At 34.2% G+C, this 26,683-nt stretch overlaps 2 protein-coding genes across 5 annotated transcripts in view; one reads left to right on the top strand and one right to left on the bottom strand.

Moving 5' to 3' along the window:
- Nucleotides 1–4,471, bottom strand: part of LOC117235123 (leucine-rich repeat-containing protein 15-like) — a 29,724-nt gene extending 25,253 nt beyond the window's left edge. The window contains exon 1 of the mRNA XM_033496860.1: nt 4,117–4,471. The gene's annotated coding sequence lies outside the window, so the exon portion shown is untranslated. The remainder of the gene's footprint in view (nt 1–4,116) is intronic.
- Nucleotides 1–26,683, top strand: part of LOC117235124 (heparan sulfate 2-O-sulfotransferase pipe) — a 117,197-nt gene that overhangs the window by 33,664 nt on the left and 56,850 nt on the right. For all 4 annotated transcript variants that reach the window (XM_033496865.1, XM_033496866.1, XM_033496864.1 and 1 more), the window contains one exon: nt 11,055–11,203. In XM_033496865.1, coding sequence (XP_033352756.1) covers nt 11,143–11,203 — 61 coding nt within the window. In that variant the 5' untranslated portion in view covers nt 11,055–11,142. The remainder of the gene's footprint in view (nt 1–11,054; nt 11,204–26,683) is intronic.

Here is a 26,683-nt window from a genome sequence, read left to right as displayed (position 1 = left end):
TTTCCAAGCTGTCACGATAACTCGTTGGCTAAGTGGCTCTACGTTAAATCATTAACGTTCCGGGATGTTTCCTTGGAACGATAGAAAAGAGAATCGCTCGTACTCTTTGCATGTCAGGATCGATTATTTTAGCCGGCTATTGCACTCGTAATTAGATACCTACGGTATGAAAAGACGTATACTAACGTTCGGAGATAGTGACATTTGTTTTCTTTTTACAGGACGTTAATTTATAATAACTATAATGTTATGCGTCAAAATGGCTGTAATAATATTCTATCGACAATGTTTTGGTATTATGTATTAATCGTTAAATATTAGACATTAGACTGATACAGTAGATATTAGAATATTATCAGTTATTACGTATTATTTGTATAGTGTGTGATGTCCAATATTATTCTAATAATCTGTCCTGTCTGTCTGTATTCGTTTCTTCGAATATTATAACGCGATAATATTGATTTTTGAAAATCAATCTGTATATTATGTAAAAGGTAAAGGTAACTGATTTATTCATCGACTAACCATACTACCTAGAAATGTGGAATTTCCATAGTATACCTCTTTTATAACATAGACGAGGGATAAAGGATTTTTGGAAATAAGAATTCTAAGGGGATAAGAAAGCTGATTTCATTTAAAACGATACCCATGTCCCACGAGTCGTCAAAGTTAGAGGCGTGAAATTTGACATACAAACTCCTCATTAAAAATAAACAAACGCGTGTTTGAGTCTTATTCCATATGCTTGCCTTGTAAGGGTGAAAAAAGGGCAAATTAATTTCTCAAAGAATATGCGAATTTCTAAATCCAGTAATTTGAATAACTAACGTGTAATAATCGAATTGGTGTCAGTAGATATCAAATTCTACGTTTAGTTATTTTAGAAGTTTTTTTTGATTATTTAATTATTCATTCATAAACTAATAGAGGGACTACTATGATTCGTTTACATAATGATACCTAAAAATAGATATATCGAAGGACTGTATGCTTAACTATCACATGCGATTACTAAGATTTTTAATAAATAGATTAAATATATGATATACAAATATTTATATAATATACATATAATAAGTATATAATATAAATATATATTATATATTAAATATATGTAATTATATATATTTTATATTTAAAAAAATATATAATATAATATAATAATTAGAAGATGATTATATTAGATTAGATTAGATGATCGATTCCAGCTGTTATAGTTTGTCATATAGTATAATTTTACACTTTGCACATTATTCGCGTACTTTTACTACAAATGAATCAAAATGTTAAGATGTTTGTGTGAAATGGAAGTAGCGAGCGTATAAATTTTTGAAGATGTAAGCGTAATATTTTCGACGAAAATTTCGGGAGAATGAATAATTCATAATTCTCAGGTCGTCTAGAAATCTTGGGTAAAGAGGAAACCTTTAATGAATTAAAATAGGATAATAATATCCTATTTCATCACCGTTTATAAATTAAATAAAAGAATATGTATAGTAAAATAATATTTATTGAAAGAACCAGATCAGAGCATTGTTCATATTTCTAAAATTCGGATAGGAAGAAAAAATTAGAGAAAACAAATCAGGAAGTCAGTTCGCATTTTCAAAGTACAAATGAGAATAGAAATAGAATTTGATCAAATCTACACTCACAGTTAATACGCACGTATCTAATGAGAATCTTCTTCTTTTTTAATGAATCACAGACACAAATTTTATCCTGCAGTTTCGACTTTTGTGTTTTTGAACAATTACTCTCCTTCTGACTGTATTCACGATTATACAGACACATTTTATACTTCAAAATAAAATCTGAATTTTTATCGTACACACGTGATAGCGAAACAAGAAATTTTACGTAGAATCCTTGACATTATCACGACATTAAAAAAATCCAACAATTAGAATTTCGCTGAATCAGTCTCGCAGCCTGAAGACGTTTGCTGAAATAAATCGACAATAAGATTGCGTCACAGACGAAATGGTACTCCAGGAAGCCTAAAACCGCAGGATCGATCCGAGTATAATTTTTGTCGGATGATCGCCGCGAACCTCGATTATAACTGACAGGAATATTCTCTAAAAACGATAATTTACGTTTGTGGAATTCGTAGAAAAGGTTAAAAAATAAATTAATTTCGATAGAAAGTATTTTTTCGAAAGGAATAGGAAACATGGATCACAAGTTTACTAATTACAATGATTGAGTAATATATTATTAAATAACGTATTAATTCATTATCTATGTCATTCGTTACGTAATGACGACCGCAATCACAGGCCTAAAGTTACTTATTTGTAATAGTTGTTATATTCGTATCAAGTTCAGCTATCAGTTGTCAGCTTCGACGCAATTCATTTTCTTTTAACATTTAGATTGTAAGCAATGATAGAGATTCCATGTTCTTTTCATGTATTTTTAATGTAAATTTTATTAGATCTAGCGAAAAATTTTGTTTATTTTTTCACGCACGAGATTTGCAATTAACACGTAGCATTAGATAACTGTAAAATTATTCCAACTTTTTCTATGCGGTATACACTACGATATAAAATGGTAATTTTAGAAATTTTTTAATTAGTCTGTCAACAACGAAAAAGCATAAACTACGCGCGTGGGAAAAGTGCGCTTACAGCGTTGTACATTTTAAAAATCCCAACAAGGGAACGTGTAACGTGATCGTAGCTTATAATTGGCGACGTCTGTACAAATGAGGATCCAGGAATTTAAAGAAGATCCAAATCTGAACCTCGCGCTGGAATAATATAAATAAATTTATTACGAAGAGAGAGCGAACAATTTTATACGATACAGAGAAACTGGTAGAAAAATTGCAATGAATCATAAACAACCACGAAGATCATATCACCGATCGATATAACGATGAACATCAGCTATTTTTTATTTTTGATAATTAATTATTTTTTAACCTTTATATCTATACACTATAATCGTCGTAACTGTGCAATGATTTCACTTAATACTTCACGCTTCTTTATTCCTGTTCAACCATCATTAGTTATAACGGTGTTATAATAGCAACGTCCAATCGAAGATACATTAGAATATAATCATTAGCTCCACTAATAACAGTTGCTGTGAAATAAAAATTAGAAGGAACATCTGCCTTGAACTCAGCAGTTCGACCTTCCGCAATATCTAGCTCTTTTAGAAGGCAGGAATTTCCATGCCTTGTTATTACCTATCAATCTTTGATCGCGTGTCGACTGCTAGTTATCAATAATTCTTTGTACTGTAACATCTGGACACACGCGTGACGAAGCTTGTAACGATTAATATTTTATTCTATGCGCTTTGAAACTTGTTCCGAGCTGTTATTAATTTTTATGTCGATGTGCTAATTTTTTAAATGCAAACACCTTCTAATCGAAGATCAGAGAACGTTTAAAAGAGGCTTTCGCTTGTTACGGGACTCGAGCATGAAAAAATATCGAGTTGAATAAAATTACAAATCATCGAAATGTTCGTTTAAAACGTCAAAGTGTAGTAATAGTTACGAGTTAACACATGAAAATTTATGTATAGTTTGTAAGGAACGTTTTTTTAAAAAATGAGATGCAATTAAAAATTATGTGGTATAATTTAGAATTATATTCAGGATTGCGGTGAAACGATCTTTGAATTTATTCACTTTTTATTCTATTATTCCACGTGAATAGTAAACGGTGAAATCGTAAAAATTTCAAAAATAGCGAAGCAATAAAATAAAATTAAAAAGAAAGATGCAAATAGCGAAGTACTATTCCTTTACCTTATCGTGTCTTATTTTAACTTATCCTATCGTAGCTACGCGAAATACAAATCGATCCATGTACCTTACGCTTACTAAAACAGCACGTATGCATATACTTTACGTCAAATTATACGATATCCTTAAATAACGTTTAAGACAGCATAATCAAACAAAGTGTTTTTTTTATTTAATATTTCACATCCACAATTTGTCCAATTTGGACATTTGGTAGAATTTTTTAGCTGTTTGATTATCATGTGGGTGGCTATCTCAAACAAAGTGTTATAGAATTATATAAAAATATCGCGATATGTTGCTGAAATAAATTTTTCGCAATAAATTGCTCTCACCTTCTCAGCGTTCACCAGTTTTTTAAACTTCCTCGACTTCTTACGTTTGCTGCAAGTTGCGAATCAATCCAAACGAACCCTAATAAGATGCTGACGATGAATCCTCTTCGTGTACTACGTTGCTTAAGCAACACCGTTCTTAACGCACGATGAAATAAGAAATGGCATGTTAAAGATTTAACGATACCGCGCGGTTCGAAAATAAGAAGAAATTATATCGAACCGTGTTTCAGTCGTGGAAAAGTAGAATCAGTGTGTTTCAAACGGGTATAATTGGCGTTACTTTTTACGTCGTCGCGCGAGATTCGACTTATCGTGCTCGCGTTAAAACAGCTCGCGTGATGATACGCCCCTCGAGTTTTCACGGTGTTCCAACAGCTCAATTCCATCGGAAACACGCGAGCTAGGCGCTCGTTCGTTCGTTGAAAATACGTCGTCATCACGTGGTTCGCACCTGCGCTGGTCATGGACAATTTTCACGAGCGAGGAAAACGAAGCCTGTCGCTATCTGCGATCATCTTACGAGGCAGTAGAAATGAAAGAAAAAAGAAAAGAAAAAAATTGAAACGAAGGGTGCGAGGAAATTCTGCGGACACGCTTCGTTGTGCCCTGCAGTCATTTGCAAACAATTCACGGGGGGAAGGAGCGATAATGGCGAAGTTCGTGGAAAGTTTAAGGATAGGGTTTTGGAAAATCGAGGAAATTAAACGGAAAGTAGATTGCACTGGGATCTGTTCTTCTCACCACGAATGTTTCATTTTATTTGTTGTAATTGCAATATTTATTATTCCATATAATGTGATTTTTAAATTGTCGACTATATCGCTTGAATTTGATATTCTTATTTTGTTATTTTATTTTTTATTTCGTTATTTCGCTTGTTTCGGGGAAAAATGAAATTCTTTGCTCGCGTACCTTTTAAGGTTTGTTCAATTATTTACCATGTGGAAGAGAAGCGCTATTGCACATCCTTATTTCGATGGTTTAATTCAAAAGTTGATGCACCAACGATGAATTTTGTCTTGTCGCTTTTAAAAGAACGTTTTTAGTGTTTGATATCTCGCGATTAGTAGAATAGAGAAGCGAGATTGTATGAATGTGATAATAAGAAATTGTCGAGGTTGATTAAATAAGAAATTAAGAATAAATTAGAAATTGTCGAAGTTAATATTCTATTACTATTACTAAAAAGGATAAAATTCTTTGTTTTTCTAGTTTTCAGAAGCTGTTACTGCTATTCGTTACTTATGGCTTGAAAAGCTTTCTTGTACAAGCTATAACTTGTCTCGCTAACAGGATCGTAGGATAATTTGTTACCATCCAAATAGTTTATCGTCAACAAAATTTCTTTCAGTAGAACACATTTCTTATAAGTCGAAATGACTCTTCCATGGTTATTAAATCGTCTCTTAAAAAGTGAAATTCTCTTCGTGCCAAATTCCTGAAATTGTGTTTCATTGAAGCTCCAATCATAGTCCATTCGCTATAAATATAAGGAATAACTCATTACAATTTGTTCTCCTAAATTCACAAGCTATTGTGCAACCTAGTTATAATCAAGTACGCTTATCTCGATCATTTGGCAAAATGTTCCCAGGCTCGTTAGAGCAACTAACTGTTGCATCAACGGTTACCTGTACAAAGGAAAACTAAAAATGTACAGAAGACGCAGAACACGAAGATAATTTTGCGTAATTCAATTTGAACTCTGTACGAGTATCAAAAAATGTCTATTTTGTTAAATTAGATTTGCATGATTGATTGCTCTAACAAAGCTGGAGGAGAATGTGGCATGTGCCACATTATGCGTGTAGTTATATACATAGTGTTGCAGGCTGTTAAGACTGTCGAGGTAATGTTTGATCAAGCAAAAATGATTTGCCAAAGTATTTCAATTAAAGTTGCTTATTTAAGTAATGGAACACGACTATCATAATTCTATTAGGTAAAGGAGGATGTTGAGAAATGGCTATTATTGGATCTTCCCGCGAACGAAAAATTCTTGCAGAACATTTAGGACGCAGGATATTTCTGAAGGAACAAAAATCTTATTAGCATTCAATCAAACTGGGATGGGAAAGTTGTAAAAGACGACTATTCAAATTTACCCATGCGTTACACTTAATCTTCGTTTTCATCAAATTCTCCAGCTACAGGATAATTATTCATCTATATCGACGTAATTCTTCAGATATTCTGTCGGTGAGTCAATTGAAGCTTGAAATCGAATTATCAACAGATTGTTGCTATCACAGAACAATAGCCAACAATGATCTTATGGTACATCGGATTTGCTGGTCTCAAACTTCAATTGATTTATTAGCAGAATATCTGGAGAATTATGTCGATATAGATAAATAATTGCCTAAAATGAAATTATTCTAAAATATATAATAAATAATTTTGTAAATGATTTTATCGTGGAGAATGTACAATCCTTTTCATAAATATTAGGATATTTACAATGATACAGAAGAAAATCATTCTAGATCCATTTTGGATTGCAAGACAAATTTTCTCTTTATCGATTATATTATTACTCATTTACTGAGCGATCGATCGCTATCATATTTGTATCGATAGTTTGACAAAATTTTCATAAGAGAATGTTTCGAGTAAAAGTTCAGCAGTATCGAACAAAGCAATTAAAAAGTAAAAGAAATTTTAAAAGTATCATATTTTCATAAAAAAGAAAAATTATTTTGTATTTTTCGCTAAACGACAGTTAACCCGTGGATCATTCAACATATTCCATTAATTAAAATCTATTATCCATACGTTTCGTTAAATTAATATTACATTTTTAATATTTTTATATAATATTTAATATTTTATACGCAAAAACTGAGCAACAGCATTACCAATAGCAAAGACATTTGTCATATATACAGTTTGATAACTTGTTAAAATACGACTCTTCGCGTTATCGTTCTCCTTCGATTTACAAGATCACTGCAGTTGTTACCGAAGGATGGTGTTGTCGGAAATGCAATTTGCATTTATTCCGCTGAAAAAGTACAACGCTGCGTGCAACATCGATCATGAAACGGCTGAATTACGTCTTATCAAACACGGACAAACACGCGAGGTACTTCTGAGCAATAGCGGACATTCTTCGCAGCAAGAGCTTCATTTCAAATCTCTCACGAACAGAGAACCTGTATCTACTAAAAATTTACCGTCATTCTCATGCATCACCATCAGGATCGTTTAAAAGGATCGTTTAGAAGGATCGATTCTCGCATGGACGTCCTAACCGGTGACCAACCATAGGTTTCCCTTTACACGTCCTCGGTTGCAAAGAAGCGCATCTTGTTCGCCGTGGAAACCGCTTGGATGTCCAAGCGGTCCAGACAATCGCGTCGGAAGAAACGAACGCGTGTCCAGATAAAAGAAAACAAGAAACGAACGGTATCGGTCGCGGGACGCGGTGTCAACGACACACGAACACGAAGGAACCGTAAGCTCCTAGGAACGCGTTAGTGAAAGAACATGGGACGCGGGAAGGGCCATCGTGCATAATGAGGATATCTGGAAACTCGACTATTCCACGCGTGGTCAGCCTGCATTCTCTTAAAATTAATCCGAATCGAACGTTCGAATTTCACCGTGACAAACGTTCCACGCTTTAGAAAGTAAGAACTCGAACAATCGTTCGAAAGTTTCGTATCAATCGTTCGACGATGGGAGGAAAAGATTTTGTACTTTTATGGGAAAAAATGTAGGAACTTGAATCGTCGCTGGAAAGTTTGATATTTAACTTTAATAAGATCGTTTGACGACAGGTAGAAAGAATTTGTACTTTTAGTGCGAGAAAGGTACTTGTTTATTGTTGGTTGACAAGTGACAGATAAGCTTGGAAGTGTTTAAGAAAAGAGAAAAGAATCGTACAATGACGTGAGTGAAGATCTCGAGAATTTGAACTTCATCGCGTACTTTGATTCTTAAAAGCGTCGTTTAGTTAATTCAGTTATGACTTTATTCTCTGTCGTGGTATGTTTTTACGGCTTGAAAAAATATAATGAATTATAAGGAATGGCGGTGGATTGACTTATACTAACCTACGCCACTATGATTCTCAACTGTCTACATAGAAGAAGATATTCGAGTAGATATTTTTATACCATTAGTTGTTAGAATTTATTTAATGCTGTATAATTTCTATGAAGAAGATAATAAATAAATATGTATTCATATTTACTGTCGAAGGAATTGAAATTTTGATAGACAAATCGTTTTGTAATAATTGCATATTATCAAACAAATTATAGTATTTACATAATTTGAAGATCACAAAAAAAGTGTATGAAAACTTTTACATGGATTGCTTTTGCAGAAGAATTACAAACAAGCAACAGTTGATAATATTATCAAAGAGCAACAAAAACGATAATTTAAACCTTCGAAAAGCTTACAATCACCGGTGTCTGGTATTACGAAACGTATTACGAAACAATACATATCTCTAAATAAATTGACTAATTCCCAAATCAATAACTGTATTTATCACCAACCGTAATAACAAATTTTACTCTTTACTTTTCAAGTAATTAGAAAAATTGGTAACAAGTCCTCTTCGAAAAAAAAAAAAAAATATTCACACTTCGTATCTTTATCGAAACTCGTTTACCGATATCGTCGTTGATCATCTCGTTTCGAACCCGATAATCTCGAGAATTTCAATGGAGAAATCGATAAAATTGAATCACGTAATTCCTAGGAATTATGCAAAGCTCGCGAGATAACGTTACGCGAACTCCCACTTCGTTTGTTCTATGAAAAGATGCCTTTTCTTTTCTTTTTCTTCTGAAGAACCCGGTTCTAAATCGTGTAAGCGATACAAGAAATCTTTTATCGGAATTTCCGGTTCTCGCGGTCACGATTTTGCTCGTTCAAAGATCGTAAACCATTATAAAGTTATGCGACACATGGCGTTCCGCGTGTGTCAACGTCCGAACGGGTTGAAAAGAACGTCATCGAGGATGACGTTTTACCGTACGACGTGAGAAATAGACGAGGGATCGCTTCTAAAGAAACGTTTCAATGAGATGCGAAACGCGTGTCGATCGCGGAATCGAAACAACCGACGTTTGATGTGATTACTTCCTGCATGGGGGAAAAACTGGTAAGGTGATAAATAGATTATTCTTTCATCGAGTATGATCATCACGATAGCGTGTAGTCGATGGTAATTACGGAGAATTTTATAGCCCGGATCGATGTCGATATGATACTACTTGTTGCACGGTTTGTACGTTTTAGCTGCGTCGTTTATCCCCAGTTGCAGATTATAATAAACTTGTTGAATTAATTTAATGAAGCGGAAAGCGATGCTGTTTCTGCTTTATGCATATTTAAAATGTATGGTGACGTGATGAAGATATGGATGCATCTGAAACGTGAAATATACGTTGTACTAGATATAACTGTATTTGAAGAAAGATGTAGCATGGTCTTCCTTACGATGTACCATCTTGTCTAGAATTTTTCGAAATACAAGAAAAATTTCAAATCCTGTTTGATGGTTTTAATGTAAAGTAGTGTTAATTCGTAGAAATTTTCGCTTTGATTAAAAATTGCATGGGCGCGTGAAAATAGTTCAAGTAAATGGTATTAATTTTTAGAAATTTTGGATTTTATTAAAAACGACTACGATACGTGGAAATAATCAAAGGTCAACGAGAATTGACTAAACTGACGGATATGTTAAACAGATTCGGTGTATTTAAGTACGTTGTTCGAATTTTTAATTATTTTGTTTGACTTTTAGCGGGAAGAACGAATAATTTACATTTTTCTTCGATTTTCGTATCTTCTAACAAAAAGGTATTGAATAAAATGTCAGAGAAAATACTAAATAAAATAAAATTGAACGGACATTTTTCCAATAAATGTAATAAATGTCCTATTGTACTAAATAAAATATTAAATGAAGTCTTTTCCAAATATAACTATATATAGAGTGGCTCTATTGCTTATGGTCGGCAGTATGATTACACCTACAATATAAAATTGAATTTTCTTTATACGCATTTTAACGTAATTCAAGCCATTCGAGTTTCAATAATACTAAAATTTTCCACCTGGAAATCTGTTCACACAGACGCTTTGACGTGTCGTCATTCCCGGGGGAAATTCCCCCGGATTCCTTACTTTGTCATCCTTTGCCGTAATTACGGCCGTTCCGTGAAGTTACAAACCGCACACGGTGTGCAACGAAGAAATGTTCGGGTTCTCTGTAACATCGGAGCGCAATTTTGTATCTCCCCGGTGACGGTCGTCCTTTCACGGTCGACGTGGGATCGCTTGAAACCAGGTCGCACGTGAACCATCTCCGCGAACAGAATGATCAATTACGGGACAGATAACTTTGCTTGCCATGCCCTGTTTCCTCCGGCGACGACAACCCACATGACGGTCCGCTCGTGACACGTTGCTTTGGGAAAACGGACATCCACAGTTTCTCGGATGTTTTCTCGTTCTACCTTTATTTGCACGATGGAAAGTCTTCTCTTGCAAAGAGATTAGGAATCGACCAAGTTAACGGATCTAAGACTACCGGGTGTTAATATTTGCCGAAACCAATTCTACCAATTAATCCGTTTAGAAGGATGCGTCCGGAATTGAAAGTTTCTTGCCTAAGTAAAGTAGCTCATTTGCGTTAGAAAATGTTTGTCAATGTTAAATGAACGTGTAACGAATTTTTAAAAGCCAGGCAAGAAACGTACCAGTAGCTAATTTTTGTGATTTTACGCATTCACGACGATCAGACGACGTATTTGTGATTCTTTGGGAACAAATATATCCTTGTCAAGTCTGGCTCGAAGAAGCGAACCAGAACGTTCATGAAACATGCAATCACAAACGTGCAAAATAACATTAGATCGTTGTTTTTTGTTATGTAGGAGCAGCTGCTTGATTCGATTATTCTTTTACAGGACCATCGAGCTGATCGCTCTTATCGCGATTTCCAGCACCCTTTTCCTCTTTTTGCACACAAGAGAGCTGCATTCGCGTCTGCGAAAAATGGAAGTTCGCCTTCAACCTGGAGAAGACGAGATCCTGTCGGCAAATCAACTCTCATCCGGTGAGTTTTTCACTCCGTTACATCTCCTTTGAACTTTCTCGTGGTCACATAACTTGTATATTTGCACCAACGCATAGTTGGAAACTTGGTGTGTAACTTGAAACTGTCGTTCGATTCGATAGATATTCGATAGATGAATAACTCGCGCGATATTTTATCAAGAAAGTGATGTTCCAAATTGAATAGAAAGTCGCTTTACGTGTTGCTTACGTGCCATCCTGATCACTTTCATCGTGGAATATTAATTTCCCATGGAAGAAACTAATAATTCAGGTTAGAGTGCAAGTAGACCCATTAACATTTTTTTTCTTTATAAATTGTTCCTGGGAAAATTAAAGCTAGAAATTACAAGGTTTACCGTAACATGTTCGAAGTTTACAAGTTAAAATAACACTCTCTGCCTTTTTATAAACAAAACTGTTTTACGCGGAAGTTCACGCTATTCTGTGTTGTTATGGTTAGAGAAGAACGTCCGTTTCAATTTTTTTCTCTTTTCGTCACGACTTCATCTTCGTTCGTTTCTTCGTTTCGAACCACCTGTTCGGTTCACAAATATAAGTTTCTTGAATATGGTTGGTAAACCCATGAAATTTTCTAGAAAATCGAGTAAAGAATCTTTTTTGAAATGTTCAATAGCGCGCGAAAATACATATTTAGAGTTATAATCAAATAAGAGGGCACTTTTGGTGATACGAGATTGATTATTACATTCCAACATTGAATATTCCAAATCGATGAGTTTCAAAAATATTTTTCTGAATATTTAAAATGCAGAATATCTTGTAAGTAACAGACTTTCGAAGTCGACTGAATAAATGAATGAATATAAATCTCATCGCAAAACGCCGCTAACGATTACCGAACATTTGCTATATTTGCAAACGAAGAAACGATAAAAATCCTTAATCCATTCGTGATAAAAAGAACAGGCGACGAAAAAACAGCGATCCTAATTAGCTGAGAAAATTCTCTGCTTTAAGGATACAAAGGTAACAATGTTAAACGTGTAGAAACCAACGTGCGTACTTGTCGTTAACAACACGTGCTCGGGTCATAGTCTTGAGAGATGTGAAATGTACATTCTCGCGCCCCAACTATCTTCCCGGTGTAATTAAAATCAGAAAGAAAAAAAATATTTAACCATAATCGTATAAATCGCGTAAATTCCTAAATTGGTTGGCAGACTGTAGAAACACAATGCGCGTACACGCGTACGTACGCATTATGGCGTCCTTCGGATGCGAATATCCTTCAAGGGAGGCTAGACTTCCCGGTTGAAGAAGGTCAAGGTGTGAGAGCGAACGCACAAAGAGCCAACAGTCAGGGGAAAAGCGTGGAGCGTGTGTGTATATATCGTTAGATCATTATCGTTCCAGCTCGTAGGATTTCGCATTCGCGAGATACGTAACGGTATCAGGGTCCTCGTTTGCCCGTAACACGCTAATTAACCGCTCCGGATCTGCCGCGTCGCGTCGCGTCGTTCTGATTCCCTCTTTAATGCAGCTGCTGTTCCCAATTTGTTGCGCCGTCGTTTTACGATCGCATCGATCAATCGCCGCCTTCTTCCTGTAGTTACGTATCTTCGCTAACGTATCTGAATTTCAAATATGTCTTCCACGCCGATTTTATTCTCTGGCTATGAAATACGTGTACACGTATCTAGAAACACATATTTGTACAATAAAAGTTGCTTATCAAGTTCTGTTAAGTTTCTGCGAGTTTGTTAAATTGTTCAAAAAACGCGTGTATCGTCGTTAATTAGTTTCGCGTTGAAACGAATATGGAACTTTTACACGTCAACTTAACAGGTAGTTTGTTGCGCTATTTTGTACGTGGGTTGTACGAACAAATACAGGGTGGTTGGTAACTGATGGTACAAGCGGAAAGGGGCTGATTCTACGCGAAAAAAGAAGTCGAAAATATAGAATAACAATTTTTCCTTTGAGGCTTTGTTTTCGAGAAAATCGACTTTGAATTTTCGCTCGGTACACGTGCGGTACGTTATAACGGATTTCACTGTAGATCGTTATCTCGATGGAAAAATTAAAAAAAAAAAAATTAAAAACAAATTTTTATTCTATATTTTCGACTTCGTTTTTCGCGTAGAATCGCCTCCTTCCCGCTTGTACCACCAGTTACCAACCATCCTCTATATTACAACGATGTGATAAATATGACAATGCGTGAATTGGGTACATATTGCTTTTGGATTGTGGAATTCAGCCACTAATTGCAACAGAAATCGTAAAAAGCGATTCAAATTTCCAATTGCCAAGAATATTCCATTACGACGCACATTTTTCTCTAGGAGAATGATCGTAAGATTCGTTGAACAAGATTCGTTGTATCAGGTGTACAAATTTCTTAATCTGAAATTCGAAGTCTATTTTTAAGAAAGTATAGCAATTTGCTCAATCAAAAAGATATTCGCCGTTGCTTTCTACAACTTTTAAGCGATCTATCAGGCAATAGATGAATTCCATCGCGATAAAATGCTATGTCTTTAGACGAGATCTAATCGTCAAGTCACTTCTGTATCCGATCCACTAATTGGAAGTGGATGTAGGATAAGACGTGTTACATCGACTGGAACAAGTAGCACTCCAAAGTTCGCTGCTGCAAGACGTCCCAAACCAGGCTCATTACGATGTCTTTCGTCTCTTGGTCCTGACGATTTCATCTTGTTTAAAGACAAAATAATTTTCCACGATGGATCTCGTCACCTGCTTTATAGGTAGCCAAATTTATAGACAGCAACGACAAATACTCCTATCGAACAGCTTGCTACATCTTTTTCCTTTTCTATAGCTATTTTCTTTCTTAACTAAACTTCCAGTTCCAGCGAAAAATTTGACTCATTCGTTTGTACACTTGATATTTAGATATTCAGAGCGTTTAAAATACGATTACATTCGACTAAAATATAATCAACTCAGACGTAAGCCTTCAGAGTTGACCTGTAGCTACCGCTAATTCGCTGTTCGCTATCCGCTATTTGTCGTTCTTATAAGATGAAAGTATCTTGTACAGAAACAGCCGTCTTTCCGTTTTCATCGCATAAATTCGCTGAGACGAAGGTTCTTCTTTTCGCAAAGAAACGTCTTTGTTCGAAGAGATTTATTGTTATGACGGCAGCGATAAAGGAAGAGGAAAGAAGTGGCCGAACAGAGTTCTCGAAATAGCTTCGGGTTATAAATATTCATAATCGAGTGGCTGGCGTGAAATGGGACGAAACGTTTCCGACGATCTTCCCCTAAGATAACAACGGTCGTACAATTCGTATAATTAGAAACGTTCCAAGTACGCGTACAGAAGTATGCGCAGTTCATAAGGTATATCGGAAATCGAAAGTGCAGGACAGGAAGATGTTGATGAATCGGTTTTCCTCCCTCGATCTCGCATCGTCCGGTGCATACTTGAGTTGTAGGTCATCGAACTTCTCATGAGAACTGGTAGATGTTCGAAGAATCGTGCTATCGTTCGAAATACCAGCGTTTACGATTTCCAATGCTGTCGAACCATCGATCTATACTGCTCGTTACGAAGCATAGAAGGTTAATCGTTTGCACCTGTAATTGCTTCTTGAAGCACGCATGATTGATCGAGAAATTGGATTCGCTTATTCGATGGATCTCTGATGATAAATTTAATATTTGTGAAATAATTAATCCGCGTGGGAAAGTACGACGATAGGTAGAAAATTGAAATTAAAATTCGAAAAGTGATTGCAGTTTACCAAGTTACGATAATTCACGAGTTTAGAATTATACGAAAGATTGCGATAACTGTAAAATAATCGATACGTGCGTTGTGAAACACACGTGACAAATGGAAGTTTAATTTATAATTTAATGAGGGAAGATAACAAAAATTTGCAATAATTTACAAGTTTGGAATTATAAAAAATTTAACGGTACAGTAAATTATGTGGAAATTTCGCAATAATTTCAAAATAATTCGTCCGTAAGTATATGAAATAAATATCGGAAAAGTTTCAAACTGTAAAAAATTTCACGATGGTCGTAAAATAAATTTTACGAAAATGTTGCTCTAATTTTGCGTGCAACGATATAATGTAAATACGTACGATATAATAAATGTGCAATGAATTATTTAAGTGGGAAAGTAGAGTTTACAGAAATATACACAGAATATACGGCGATGCTATGCAAAAACCTTTTATCATAGTTTAGACTGTTGCTTGAAGGGAATGGATGCATCGCCTCGCTCGGAGAGTTCATATCTCTTGACCTCGTTTCCAGCGTTCTACTTATTGTCAATGAGAAAAGAATTCCTTTCTGCGGCGGCTCCACTGTGCGCCACTCTCATTAAAGATAATTTCAAAAAGTGAATCACGGTATATATGAACGATTGGTAAACGTAATCTTTGGGAGAGGGGGTTAAAATAGAACTCTTTTCAATGAAACAAGATCATCGTTAACGAAGTATTTTTCGTTAACGAAGTCATTTACGACGAAGAAAGATATTTCAATCGAAAGCATTGAATAATTCGTGGCAAACTTTGAAAGGAAAATAATTTTTCTTATGATTCGTACATACTTAACTAATTTATTTCTTGCAGCTGTTGGTCGTTGGAGTTTGGATCAAAATAACGAACTGTAATTATCATTCTTTTCATATATGTAAATCTTTGTGTTCTTTTCTTAAATCAACCTACGCTATTATTTATTAGATGTAAAAAATTTCCATTCACAAACATTTGCGAGAATAGTAAATTATAAAAGGAATAATTTTTTGTGTATTGATAACCATAACAAACATAACGAAATTGTTCGCTAAAATGACAAATCCTACGGTAGCAATCGTACAAAGTAACAAATTTTACAAATATCTTTCGACGTAACAATTAACCTAACGTAGTATTGGTTTCACTTTCGTTTCCATACGGAACAATCGGTTTCGTTCATGAAACTGAGAACAAACAAAGAATACACGGCAAAAAGGTCTTAATAAAACATAATTATGGAGTTTCTCTTTAATGATCTATGCACCTGTCAATTAATATGCGCAATACTTGTACAATGTGACAAAAACTCGAAGCTATTTTCCATTTTCTTCGAGTCTAAAAACAATAATATCAAGGTAATTCGAAGATTATTCCATAATTTAATATTATTCAGTGTCAAATATGCTCGACGTTTTAAATCGTATTTGGATTAACAAGTCGTACGTATAGAACTCAATTTCCATATCTTGGATTCTGGAACAGGATATCGTTTCAAGTAAACTTTTTACATGTTGAAAATTACAGATAATCGATGGCATAATTTCATTCACAAATAAAATTGGACGCGGCTGATACTAATCTGAGATAAGGAAAATGAAGCGAATCGGTTATCTTTGGCGAAAGATAAAGATCGATGATTTATAAATATGATACAGAGTCTGGCACCAACTACGAATTATGGTTATAACTTGTAACATGAATTTTATGGAAGAACAGGAGCATTTTACGGAGTACGCTTTCCAGATCGTGTTGTGATATGCGAACGAGTTCGATTTAACGTTAGTTATTGTACCCGTTGCCTGGTATTATATTATTATACTTATAAAAAGGATATAATAATATGCATTTGACGAATAAAAATCTAAATTTATGAAGTTTCTATGACCACCGGTTTTTAACAACTTTTTTCCAACTGCTATCGTAACTATGAATAATTCAAACTGTGCAAAAGGTACTCGAATATTATCGAGCAGTTCAACGATGCAGCTTTTTAGCGATCTAAATTAGAAAGATAAAATCGATTTTCTATTTCCACTTGATTCTTTTGAAATTTTAATAATAAGACTTTTATCCGACTTATACAGATATATATATATATATATATATATATATATATATTTCTATAAGTGAAATTTAAAATAACTGAACGATTCAGGATAACGTGTCCGACAAAAGTACGTTGCTATTGATCGTAAATTAAAATCATCGAAAAGTACACTGCTAATACATACTACGATGTTACTGGTTCAAAAGAAAATTATTAGAATCGATATTGTCACATTTACACGTATACGAGTTATTTAAATTGAATAAGAAGTCCATTTATAGAACAGGTTGGATGTCACAGCAAAATCAAGACGTAATATGTCAGGTTCACGAATAAGAGAAGCATTAATGAGATAAGACTAAGATGCATCGAACCACGTCACGTCCTGTAGGCAAGGCCAATAAACAGGAATAAGGAACAGAGGTTCTTGTTAATCTTTCATCAGTTGACTCCGCGTGATCTAATGGTATTAAAATGAGCTAGGAGTAATATTTCGTTGTAACTAGAATATCTTCCGAGCTTCGAGGGATAAGATACGGAATAATATATACAATTTTAGAGAAAAAAAAAAAGTAAAAGAACCTATTAAAGAACTCACTAATCGCTTCCGTTCGCTGATCACATCCTGAAATTTGACGTTATTCCTATAGTATGATCAATCGAGCAGATATTGTAAAATATAACTATGAAGATAATTTTGTACAATTCGTGTTAATTACAATCAGTAATTCTATTAAACATTAGCTCAGTTCTAATTATAATCGACATCAACGAAATCGATTGATTTATGTCTCCCGTGTCTTGCATACTTTAATGGACGAAAATAAATCAATTGACAGAAAGAGCGACATTTCCTCGGTTAGATGAAATATGATTTTCGCTGAGTGAATATTTAAAACGTATTTCCATATTTTAAATACCGCTACGTTTTTGGCTCGTGTTCGATACGATCGAGCTCTTCTATCGTTAAAAAATATCGTCAAGTTTCAAGAAAATATGAAAGAATTGGTATTGATATATCTACGTTTTAACCTTTTTTTTTTTAATGTTAAGGATATTCTTGCTCGCTGGAACGAGATTGAAACATAAATACTCGAAGATCGTGGTAGAGTTAAGGTTTAATCGTAGGGTTAACTTTATGGTCTATTGAGGCCACTGTAATGGTTTTCATATCGTGAACATTATTTCCTATATCGTTTCCACTGATGAAACATGGAAAATGTGCGAAGGCTGCGATATAAATAAATATGAGAACATTTACTCGATCTTTGAAACAGTTCCACTGTCACAGAAAATACGTCGCTTGAAATAGTTTATGTTTGCCTAGTGAAATTTTCATGTTCCCTCTGTCACGTTGGAGTTATGGCTTGGCCCAGTTGCAAGAAATACCCTTTTATAGCATGAATACATTTAGCTCGAAATAAAGACATTAATCGTCACACGACGACCTATCCACGAACTTTTTCACCCAACTCCTTGAACATTTTTTACATCGATCTTGTATTAAAATCTTCGTAACTTTTCAAACGATATTTTATACTCTGCGAATATTTAATTTCCTCGCTCGCAATTCACAATCAAAATTAATATTATTGACTAATCCTATACCTATGGTAACATTTATAAGCTATTTTCAACAGTCGTATTCTTCAAACTTTGTATCACAGCCAAAAGGATTAATTATCCAGCAACCGTGTAAAAAACGAACAAAAAGGATCCTTCAACCCCGTCCTCGTTATCCATCACTCAGAAAGGAAATTCCAGCTTTATCTCCCTCGAGCCGGAAAATGAGTCGGAACCGTAAAGAAGCGAACGTAACCCGAAGAAAGGGGGAGGAGACAAAAAAAAAAAAAAAAAAATGCTTCGAAAAGAGGAAAAGCGCGTGAAATCCAGGGGATAATCGAGCGATGGGTCGTTCACCAAGGAGAAAACGGAAATCACGGTCGCTCTCTAGCCCGTAGAAAATGCAGAAGAGGCTCCGGCGAAATAAACCGTCTCGCAGGTGGCCGAGAGAAGTGAAAGGGAATGACGTTCGAGTGGAAGAAAGGGGCAGAATGCAGAATAAACGGAATGAAATATCTCTTCGAGACGGAGAAATGGATTAATAGCGGTTCTTGGCGAATACCCGTCTGAAATGAAAGTTCAATCGCGGTTCTCTTGCGAGCTGCTGAAGAGGATGAAGCTCCTGAGGCGTATCGTGCGTGATGGTGGGGAGGGTGTTATATGAAAGGAAGTCATGTGAGTAGAGTGGTAGCCTTTGGTGGTCGAAAGGGTGTTATTTTGGCGCGGAAGAGCAGCCTATAGTCGTTAACTTTTGATCCAGGATGGCGAGCCTGTAGGAAACTTTGGTTAATTTCCAATGGATTTCTCTATTAACGTCGATGCTTGCTTTTACTGGAGATTTGACGATGGTCGTCGATATTTCGTTTGTGTTAAGAACAGAGCTCTAAAAGAGTGGTAAATTATGTAGGAAATATGAAAAGTATTAAAGGGAGAGAAGCAAATTATGTATGAAATTTTGCTTGTATAAATTTGATTAATTAGTTGTTAATCGGAATTGAAGAAATTGAATACTCGTAAAGATATTCTTTGTGAACTGTAAAATAAAAAATTAATGGAAGATCGAAATGTATCGAAGATTTTAGAAATTTGAAAATATTTATATATTCGTTAGTGATATCGTTATAGAAAATTGATTTTTCATATTGGTTATATTTTACGCAAGTATGACATAAAAATGATTACACTGCGATTACTTTAACAGAGACAAATGTTTCGAAGCGAGTGAAGAAACAGCAAACGAATCTATCTCGGTTGCAATTAAGACTGTAAGCGGAAGAAGACAGAATAGATATTGCTTTAATTGCGTACGATCGAGTTGATTAAGCTTCCATGATAATCATATTTGAGATAATCTTTAATAGTATTTCATAGCCAGTCGTTTCCGCTCAGAATTACAATAAACTGCATCTAAAATATATGTTAAATTAATCATGGATATGAATGAGATTTCATACTATCGTGTTTTAAGATGAAACTAAATTTAATTAAAACGAAATCCCAAGACTTGCAAGTCGATATTTAAGAAAATACTAAGTTATATTGCCTTATCGGTATCTTTCTAACAACAATAGTTAGTTTTCTTGTAAAACTTTTTTATTCACATACTTGGTAAAATTTTCCAGAAAATAACGTAACGTATCATGGAAATAATGCGATCTATTGAAATTAGAAAACATCGGAACTAAAATGGACGTTGATTTTATATTTTTTAAGAAATTTTTAACGAATAACACTTTCCAACAAATTTCTTCTCTACCGAAATGTTTTGACATTTTTCATCGAATAAAATATTTTTCTGTCATCGCAGAAAGTCATATCTGTGACCTTTACGAAGTTAATCTTCGAACTATAAAGTCTCATAGGTAAAATTAATGATTATGGTGTTTCTCGCCAATCAAATATAAATTAATCCCACTAATTTTCTCTTTGATGAAAGAGATAACGTCCAATCCGTTATGTTGCTAATCCAGAGGAAGAGAAATGAACATTTTTAGAATGATTTATATGAACATTTAGATTTTTAGATATATTTTTGAGATTAGGCAGATTCAGATAACGATCCGAAAAAATTCCTGTCAAATCTTTGTATTTTCTCACTCTCTAGTCACAATTAAGATCTGGAAGATCGAGTCGACCTTCAGAGTAAATTCACAATGTCGATCCACTTGTTTCTTCGCGAAGTTAACATTTGAAAAGGGAGAAGAATTAAGAAATTACTGAAGAAGCGACTCAAATGAGAAACAACAAAGATAGATGAAATTATGAAAACGTGAAAGAAGATACAAAGTAATATATATGTTGAATTAGAGTATTTCTTTCGACTAAAATATCTCTTGTGTTCGTAGTATGTTTTATCAGCGAAATTACATTACAGTTTGTCATGTCCTTCATGTACATCTATGAGAAAATGCAAGCGTTCGTATGCTTTTAAGAACATAAACTACTAGAGAGAGTGTATAAAAATAAATAGAAAGTGATAAAAATTCTTATGCTGTAATAGAAAGAAAAATACGCTCATCATTTCTAACGCAAGTGACTAGCAAGTGAAAGAGCATTGCTAACAAAATCTTCTTAGAAAGTTGATTTCCACGGTTCGAAATCATTTCATGTTAACTGCAATTTTCTTATATCTTTCTCTTATCTGACATGCCCTAATAAAATGGGAACAGGGGGCTGAAAGTCATTCGATTTTATTTGTATATTTATCTTATCTCTTTTACTTTCTGTCAAATTTAGATGGCCACTACGAAAGGCCATGATGTCTAAGATGCTCGTAAAGGTATCTATATCGATTTTCGTTACACGTAATATCATACTACGATATCTTGAAATGCTTTCTTTCTCATATGAAAATCAATAGCTGAAGATAATCTTCGTGTTAAAATCTGATCTTCTCGTTGAGATCCGATGTTAAGATAATTCATTTCTTTTAATAAACACATAAAGTCTTCGAAAGTGGATTATCGAAACGATAGAGGAGGCAAAAAGAAAACTCAAAATCATCTAACTTAATGTTCAAGTTACGTAATGTTTCTCTATATCTTCAACACATATCCCTTAAACATAAAATATTACAGCAAGAACGTTATTACACGTTCTCTACTAATATTCTTGCACATTAAGACATATTTTCACAATGTAATACAATTTATTCACTTTCACCTTTCTGAAAATAACAAATAAAGAGGTATAAAATACAGTGTTACAAAAATTACTTGGTATATCTACATGAGATCATAGAAATAATAGGCTTAATGCTATATTATTATCTTCTTTATATATTTCTTTCTTTTTATTTGTAATAATATAATGCAATATCCTATAAATAATATCCTACTATTTCTTCGGTGATGACAAATATTAAAGGTTTTCTAATCTCTGATATATTCGTATCCCGAGATTCTTCTCAGTTAAACGTTCTAATTTCTTCACTTCCCTTCGAAAACACATTAGAGGCAATTGCATTCTACGCGGATACAAATGACTCTGTGTTATGTCTTTTAACAGATCAAATGCAGAAAATTCTATAGGCGCGCGCAGTACGCTTTCGTGACCGACTGTACACTTCCTTTACTCTACTTTTTCTGAAATTCTCAAACCCGGCTACCATATATAGAACCATTAATGTTCACGAAAGAATCCTGCATCGAAGATTACACGTAATATCAGAGCACGATCTTCTTTCTTTCTCGCTTGAAGAACAAGCAGCGCGAAATCATCCTCGTTAAAATGGTTCAGCAGTTTTGATCGATAATTATAATTAGGAAGGAAAGTGAAGTAGATAAGAGAACGATAGAGGAAGCGACCGAATGAAGAAAGCAATGGACGATCTTGCGAGATAAGTCGAGGAGCAGATTAACGAGGTGATTTTCACTTCTTGGCGAAGTTACGTTCGCACCTCTCGTTCGCGATAATATCGTGCGGCCACAACTCGTAATACGTCCGAGCGGTATGTGCCCCGTGTGCGCCGTGCCCTTTTCATGGTCAGGATCAAGATCGAGAATGAGCTATGGCGACTCGTTCTGCGATCGTGGATACTGGTCGAATGCGGAAACGATGCTCCGTTTACAGCAACCATCGTTCTTTTCTTGCTCTCGCGCTCTTCTTTTTCTCGTCCCTGTTCTCGAAACGTATCTCGAACACTATACGGTTCTGTTTACCAACGTTTCAATATTGATTATTATACGATCGGTAAAATTTATCTCGTTCTCGTAACGGATCTGTTATTTTTTAATTTATAGAAAATTTGGTTTTCATTGATGTTTGACCTTCACATCTTAAAATGTATTTTTTTTTTTTTTTTTTAGAGATGTTTATTAAACCCAAGATTTTAAATACATTTAATTTATTTAATTAAATACACAAGAATTTTAAATACATTTTGGTATTCACAATAAACGGTGAATTTTTGTAATGATATTTTAGGCAAAAGTACCGATACGCAACGGTACGACGTAGCCATGCTATAATATGTGTCGGCGCTTTACATTTTTCGTGTTTAATATAATATCTTAAAATGTATAATTGCGGATACAGTGACAAGTTAATTATGGTTTCGTTCTAATATATTTCTTTTTACTGATTGTTTACTATCAATTTGGTTAGCGGTTAATATCACAGATTGAGTTTCTACAAGTTTTCAGAAAGATTGACTTATTTAAAAAATCTTAACCATTATGTTGAAGTAATTAAATTTCAAGAGAAACTCTACACCTTTTCTTTTGTATATCCGTGACCCGGAGACCGCTGTTACGAAGAGAATAGAATTTAGTGAAAAAAAGTTGAAAATAACCAGAGATTCATATTATTGTGTACTTGAATATAAATTTTGTTTTGGGTTACAAGATCTAGAAACAAAAGAGCTATAAGTAGATTTCTATTACTGTTTCTTGCAGCCTTCAGCTAGAGCTATACACCAAGGTTAACTTTTTGCTAATGTCCTTTGCTATAAACATATGAACGTGTTCTCTATAACACCTTCTTTTTATTGTATTGTAACACTGAAGAGTGAGGATCTGGATCAGCATACACTATACCTGTACTTATACCTATACTTATTTCAATATATTTTTCTATTACAAATTCAACCAATCGTTCCTCTATCAGTCAACCTCCACACGTTATTTAGCTTATTCTTAGCCGTAATGTTCGATCGAAACGCGTTTGTATACTTAGTTGCCAACCCAGTACAATAATACGTATTTATTTTTATTTTAATTCCTGTTACTTGATATTTGATTATCTTTTATCGCGTAGTATCCTTCGTATAGGTTTATTATTCTTTCCGAATTTGTTGCACGTTGCTGCAAAACGTTCGAGGATCGCTGCTTCCAATGGTCTTGTTGCATCCATCAAGAGAACAGAATTGATAAATGAACGTGCTGTTTGTATGATAACACGTTAAAGATTGATCGTAAAATAACGATGCAAAAAGAATATACAAGTACAAAGGGGGGATGAAAAATCGAGAAGATGCACTGATTGTTAAAAAATTGTTCGTGAAACGATAAAAGCATTACTTTACGTGTTTATGTTTGTCGCGAAAGGTATCGTTCTTTACTAAAATTTGATCGAAAATTTACGATAAAGATTAGAAAAAATAAGGGTGCACGTTTCCCTTCGCTATTATTTGTTGGCAAACATAATTCTTAACGTGTCTACATGGAACGCACAACGTGACTTCCTCGTAGTCAAGTTCAATATCTGAGAGATAGTTTATGGTGTCCCTTTCATAAAGGAATGCTCGTAAATATTCCTTAACCACGGAAAGTACCGGAACGTTGGTAATTATCGTATTAACGTCTTTTACAGACACTTTCCAACTCTTACTAGACATACTATATTATCTTTATCATGGAAATTATACCGTAACCTCTGAACTATAATTTCAGAAACTAATCAAATCGAAACCTCTGTAATATCGTCTTGAAAAAATTCTAAACAATCTTCAAATGATATCTATGATTGAAAATTAGATAGAAGAATTCAACGTTCTTAAAAATAAGGAAGATTGAAATTGCAATTAATCTTCGAGTATAATTAAAGAGTTTCTTTCACTTGTTGCATTTGATTGTCCAAGAAATATGTAATCATTGGTAAAACTGTGTATATTTTGTTGCATTTTCGATTAGAAAAGGGGAAAGTTCTTTCTCTTAATCTTCGTTGTTATCCAAGCAAAGAGATCGATATTTAAAGGTTTATTCGTTACTTTGTTGCAGATTTGCGGTTTTACTTTCTATCGAATTGAGAAATTAATGTTAATAAGTTAGCTTGTTGTTCCCACGGTTTAACACAAATTTCATTCTAGTCTTCGCATAAAATTTTGAGTCTCGCGATTCCTTGTGATTCGAATCGAACGTGGGTAAATAAGAGTATTCAAAGTAATCAAGAGACGTTGTGCTTCAAGATGTAGATAAATATGTTTTAGAATGTAGATAAATCATACTACAACCCTTAAAATTTGAGTTAATTAGGAAATACTTCAGCATTAGAATAGCAGCATTTTTGGATCATAATTATTTTACGTTTTAAGAAAAATAATATTCTTGATGATGACAGAAAATGTGATACAAGTTAAATATCGTCTTGATTGCAATTATTTATTATTATTTCCATCGCAAGGAATAAAGAAACATTTTCTTTATCTTAAAGGGTAGTTCCAGCAATTATTCTCGTTTTTACTTTCCATTCCTTTTTGGAATGAAAGTCGTAGTACTATCTACACGGTATTTTATTACGTTTCTCAAATGTTAAGTGATAATTAGTCATGGTTTATGGTGAAGTAGAATAGCGATATTTTAACGGTAAATACACGTGGAAATTATGCACAATAGAATAACGTAATTATTAAATCTACCATAAGGAGAGCGTTGATTCTATTAATCAATAGTTATTACAAAATTAATTATGAATATTTTACAAATTTGAAAATTTCTTGATGTTATCTTATTAGAAATTAATTTATTTGCGTATTTAATCATTTTTCTAAACTATTACGTTACTAACAAATTGTTGCTATTACATCGAACAAATTTAGCTCGCATCTAGTGAATTCAAGTTGGCACGTTAATTGCAGAAATATTACAATATTTAAATACCATAGTGAAAAGTGAAGTAGAAGCGGTTTAGCTTTTCTGCAGACATTTCTACAAACTTATTATACACATTTTATACCGAAAATTAATAAAAAAACGTTTGCAGTGGAATTACTCTGATTAAAATATTTTCAAATCCAAAACTCCAAACTTTCAATTGAAAATGTAAAATTACACATTTTTTCTACGAAGTTTTGAATTTCGCACCGAAAATACCCAATGCGTAACGAGCCGTTTATTCTCTCGATGTAAAAATCCTCTATCAATATCAACGATATTACGAATTCGAAGAAAGACCGGTGTACCTATTCTCATAAAATTTACATTTTTTCAACGTACCATTTATTCCATCAATTACTATCTAATTATCGATTACGACTTTTTATAAATAACAAGAATTAATTTATAAGAAAAGAAAGAAGGAAAAGAATAATAAGAAATAATAAGAAAGATGATCGTTCAATTGGAGAGAAGAAGATTCGAATGCGCATATTTTTATTATTTAAAACTACGTTTTCTCAACAAACTGTTTCTTATCTGGGACGTGCTGCGATATTACCAAGCATTAATTTACTAATTATTACCAAGCAGGATAAAAATACGACGATGATCATTTAAGAATCAAAGAAACGGGAAGACAAAGTACCGCTGGGAATCTCATTGTTCCGTTTTTACAGAGCAACCTCTGGTATATCATGCACGCGGTAGACGACAATCGCAGCTTTGCAATTCCGAAACTGTCCAGGTCAGGAATTTCTTGGGACGAATCAAGATCACCGGATGACGGGCCGTAAGAGTACGATCTGACAAACGACATAACCTCGCGGAAATGATCGTGCGCCGATTACTTTGCAATTCCAAGTGCTTTCTATTGTGCGTTATCGTCGGCCCAGTTCGTAGCTACGCCATGTGGGAAGCTTTCACGGTCACGACCGAGATCGTGCTCGATGTATAGAATGATTCTGAGCCGGCGTGTCGTAAAATTTATGAGCGCGTTCCACGCGTTGAATTTTTCAAATACGTCTGAA

The sequence above is a fragment of the Bombus vosnesenskii genome, unplaced genomic scaffold (genome assembly GCF_011952255.1).
Source record: "Bombus vosnesenskii isolate JDL3184/JDL3185 unplaced genomic scaffold, Bvos_JDL3184-5_v1.1 scf7180000013314, whole genome shotgun sequence".
NCBI lineage: Eukaryota > Metazoa > Arthropoda > Insecta > Hymenoptera > Apidae > Bombus > Bombus vosnesenskii.
Note: the sequence above shows the minus strand (reverse complement) of the source record. Positions and strands in the feature narration are given on the sequence as shown.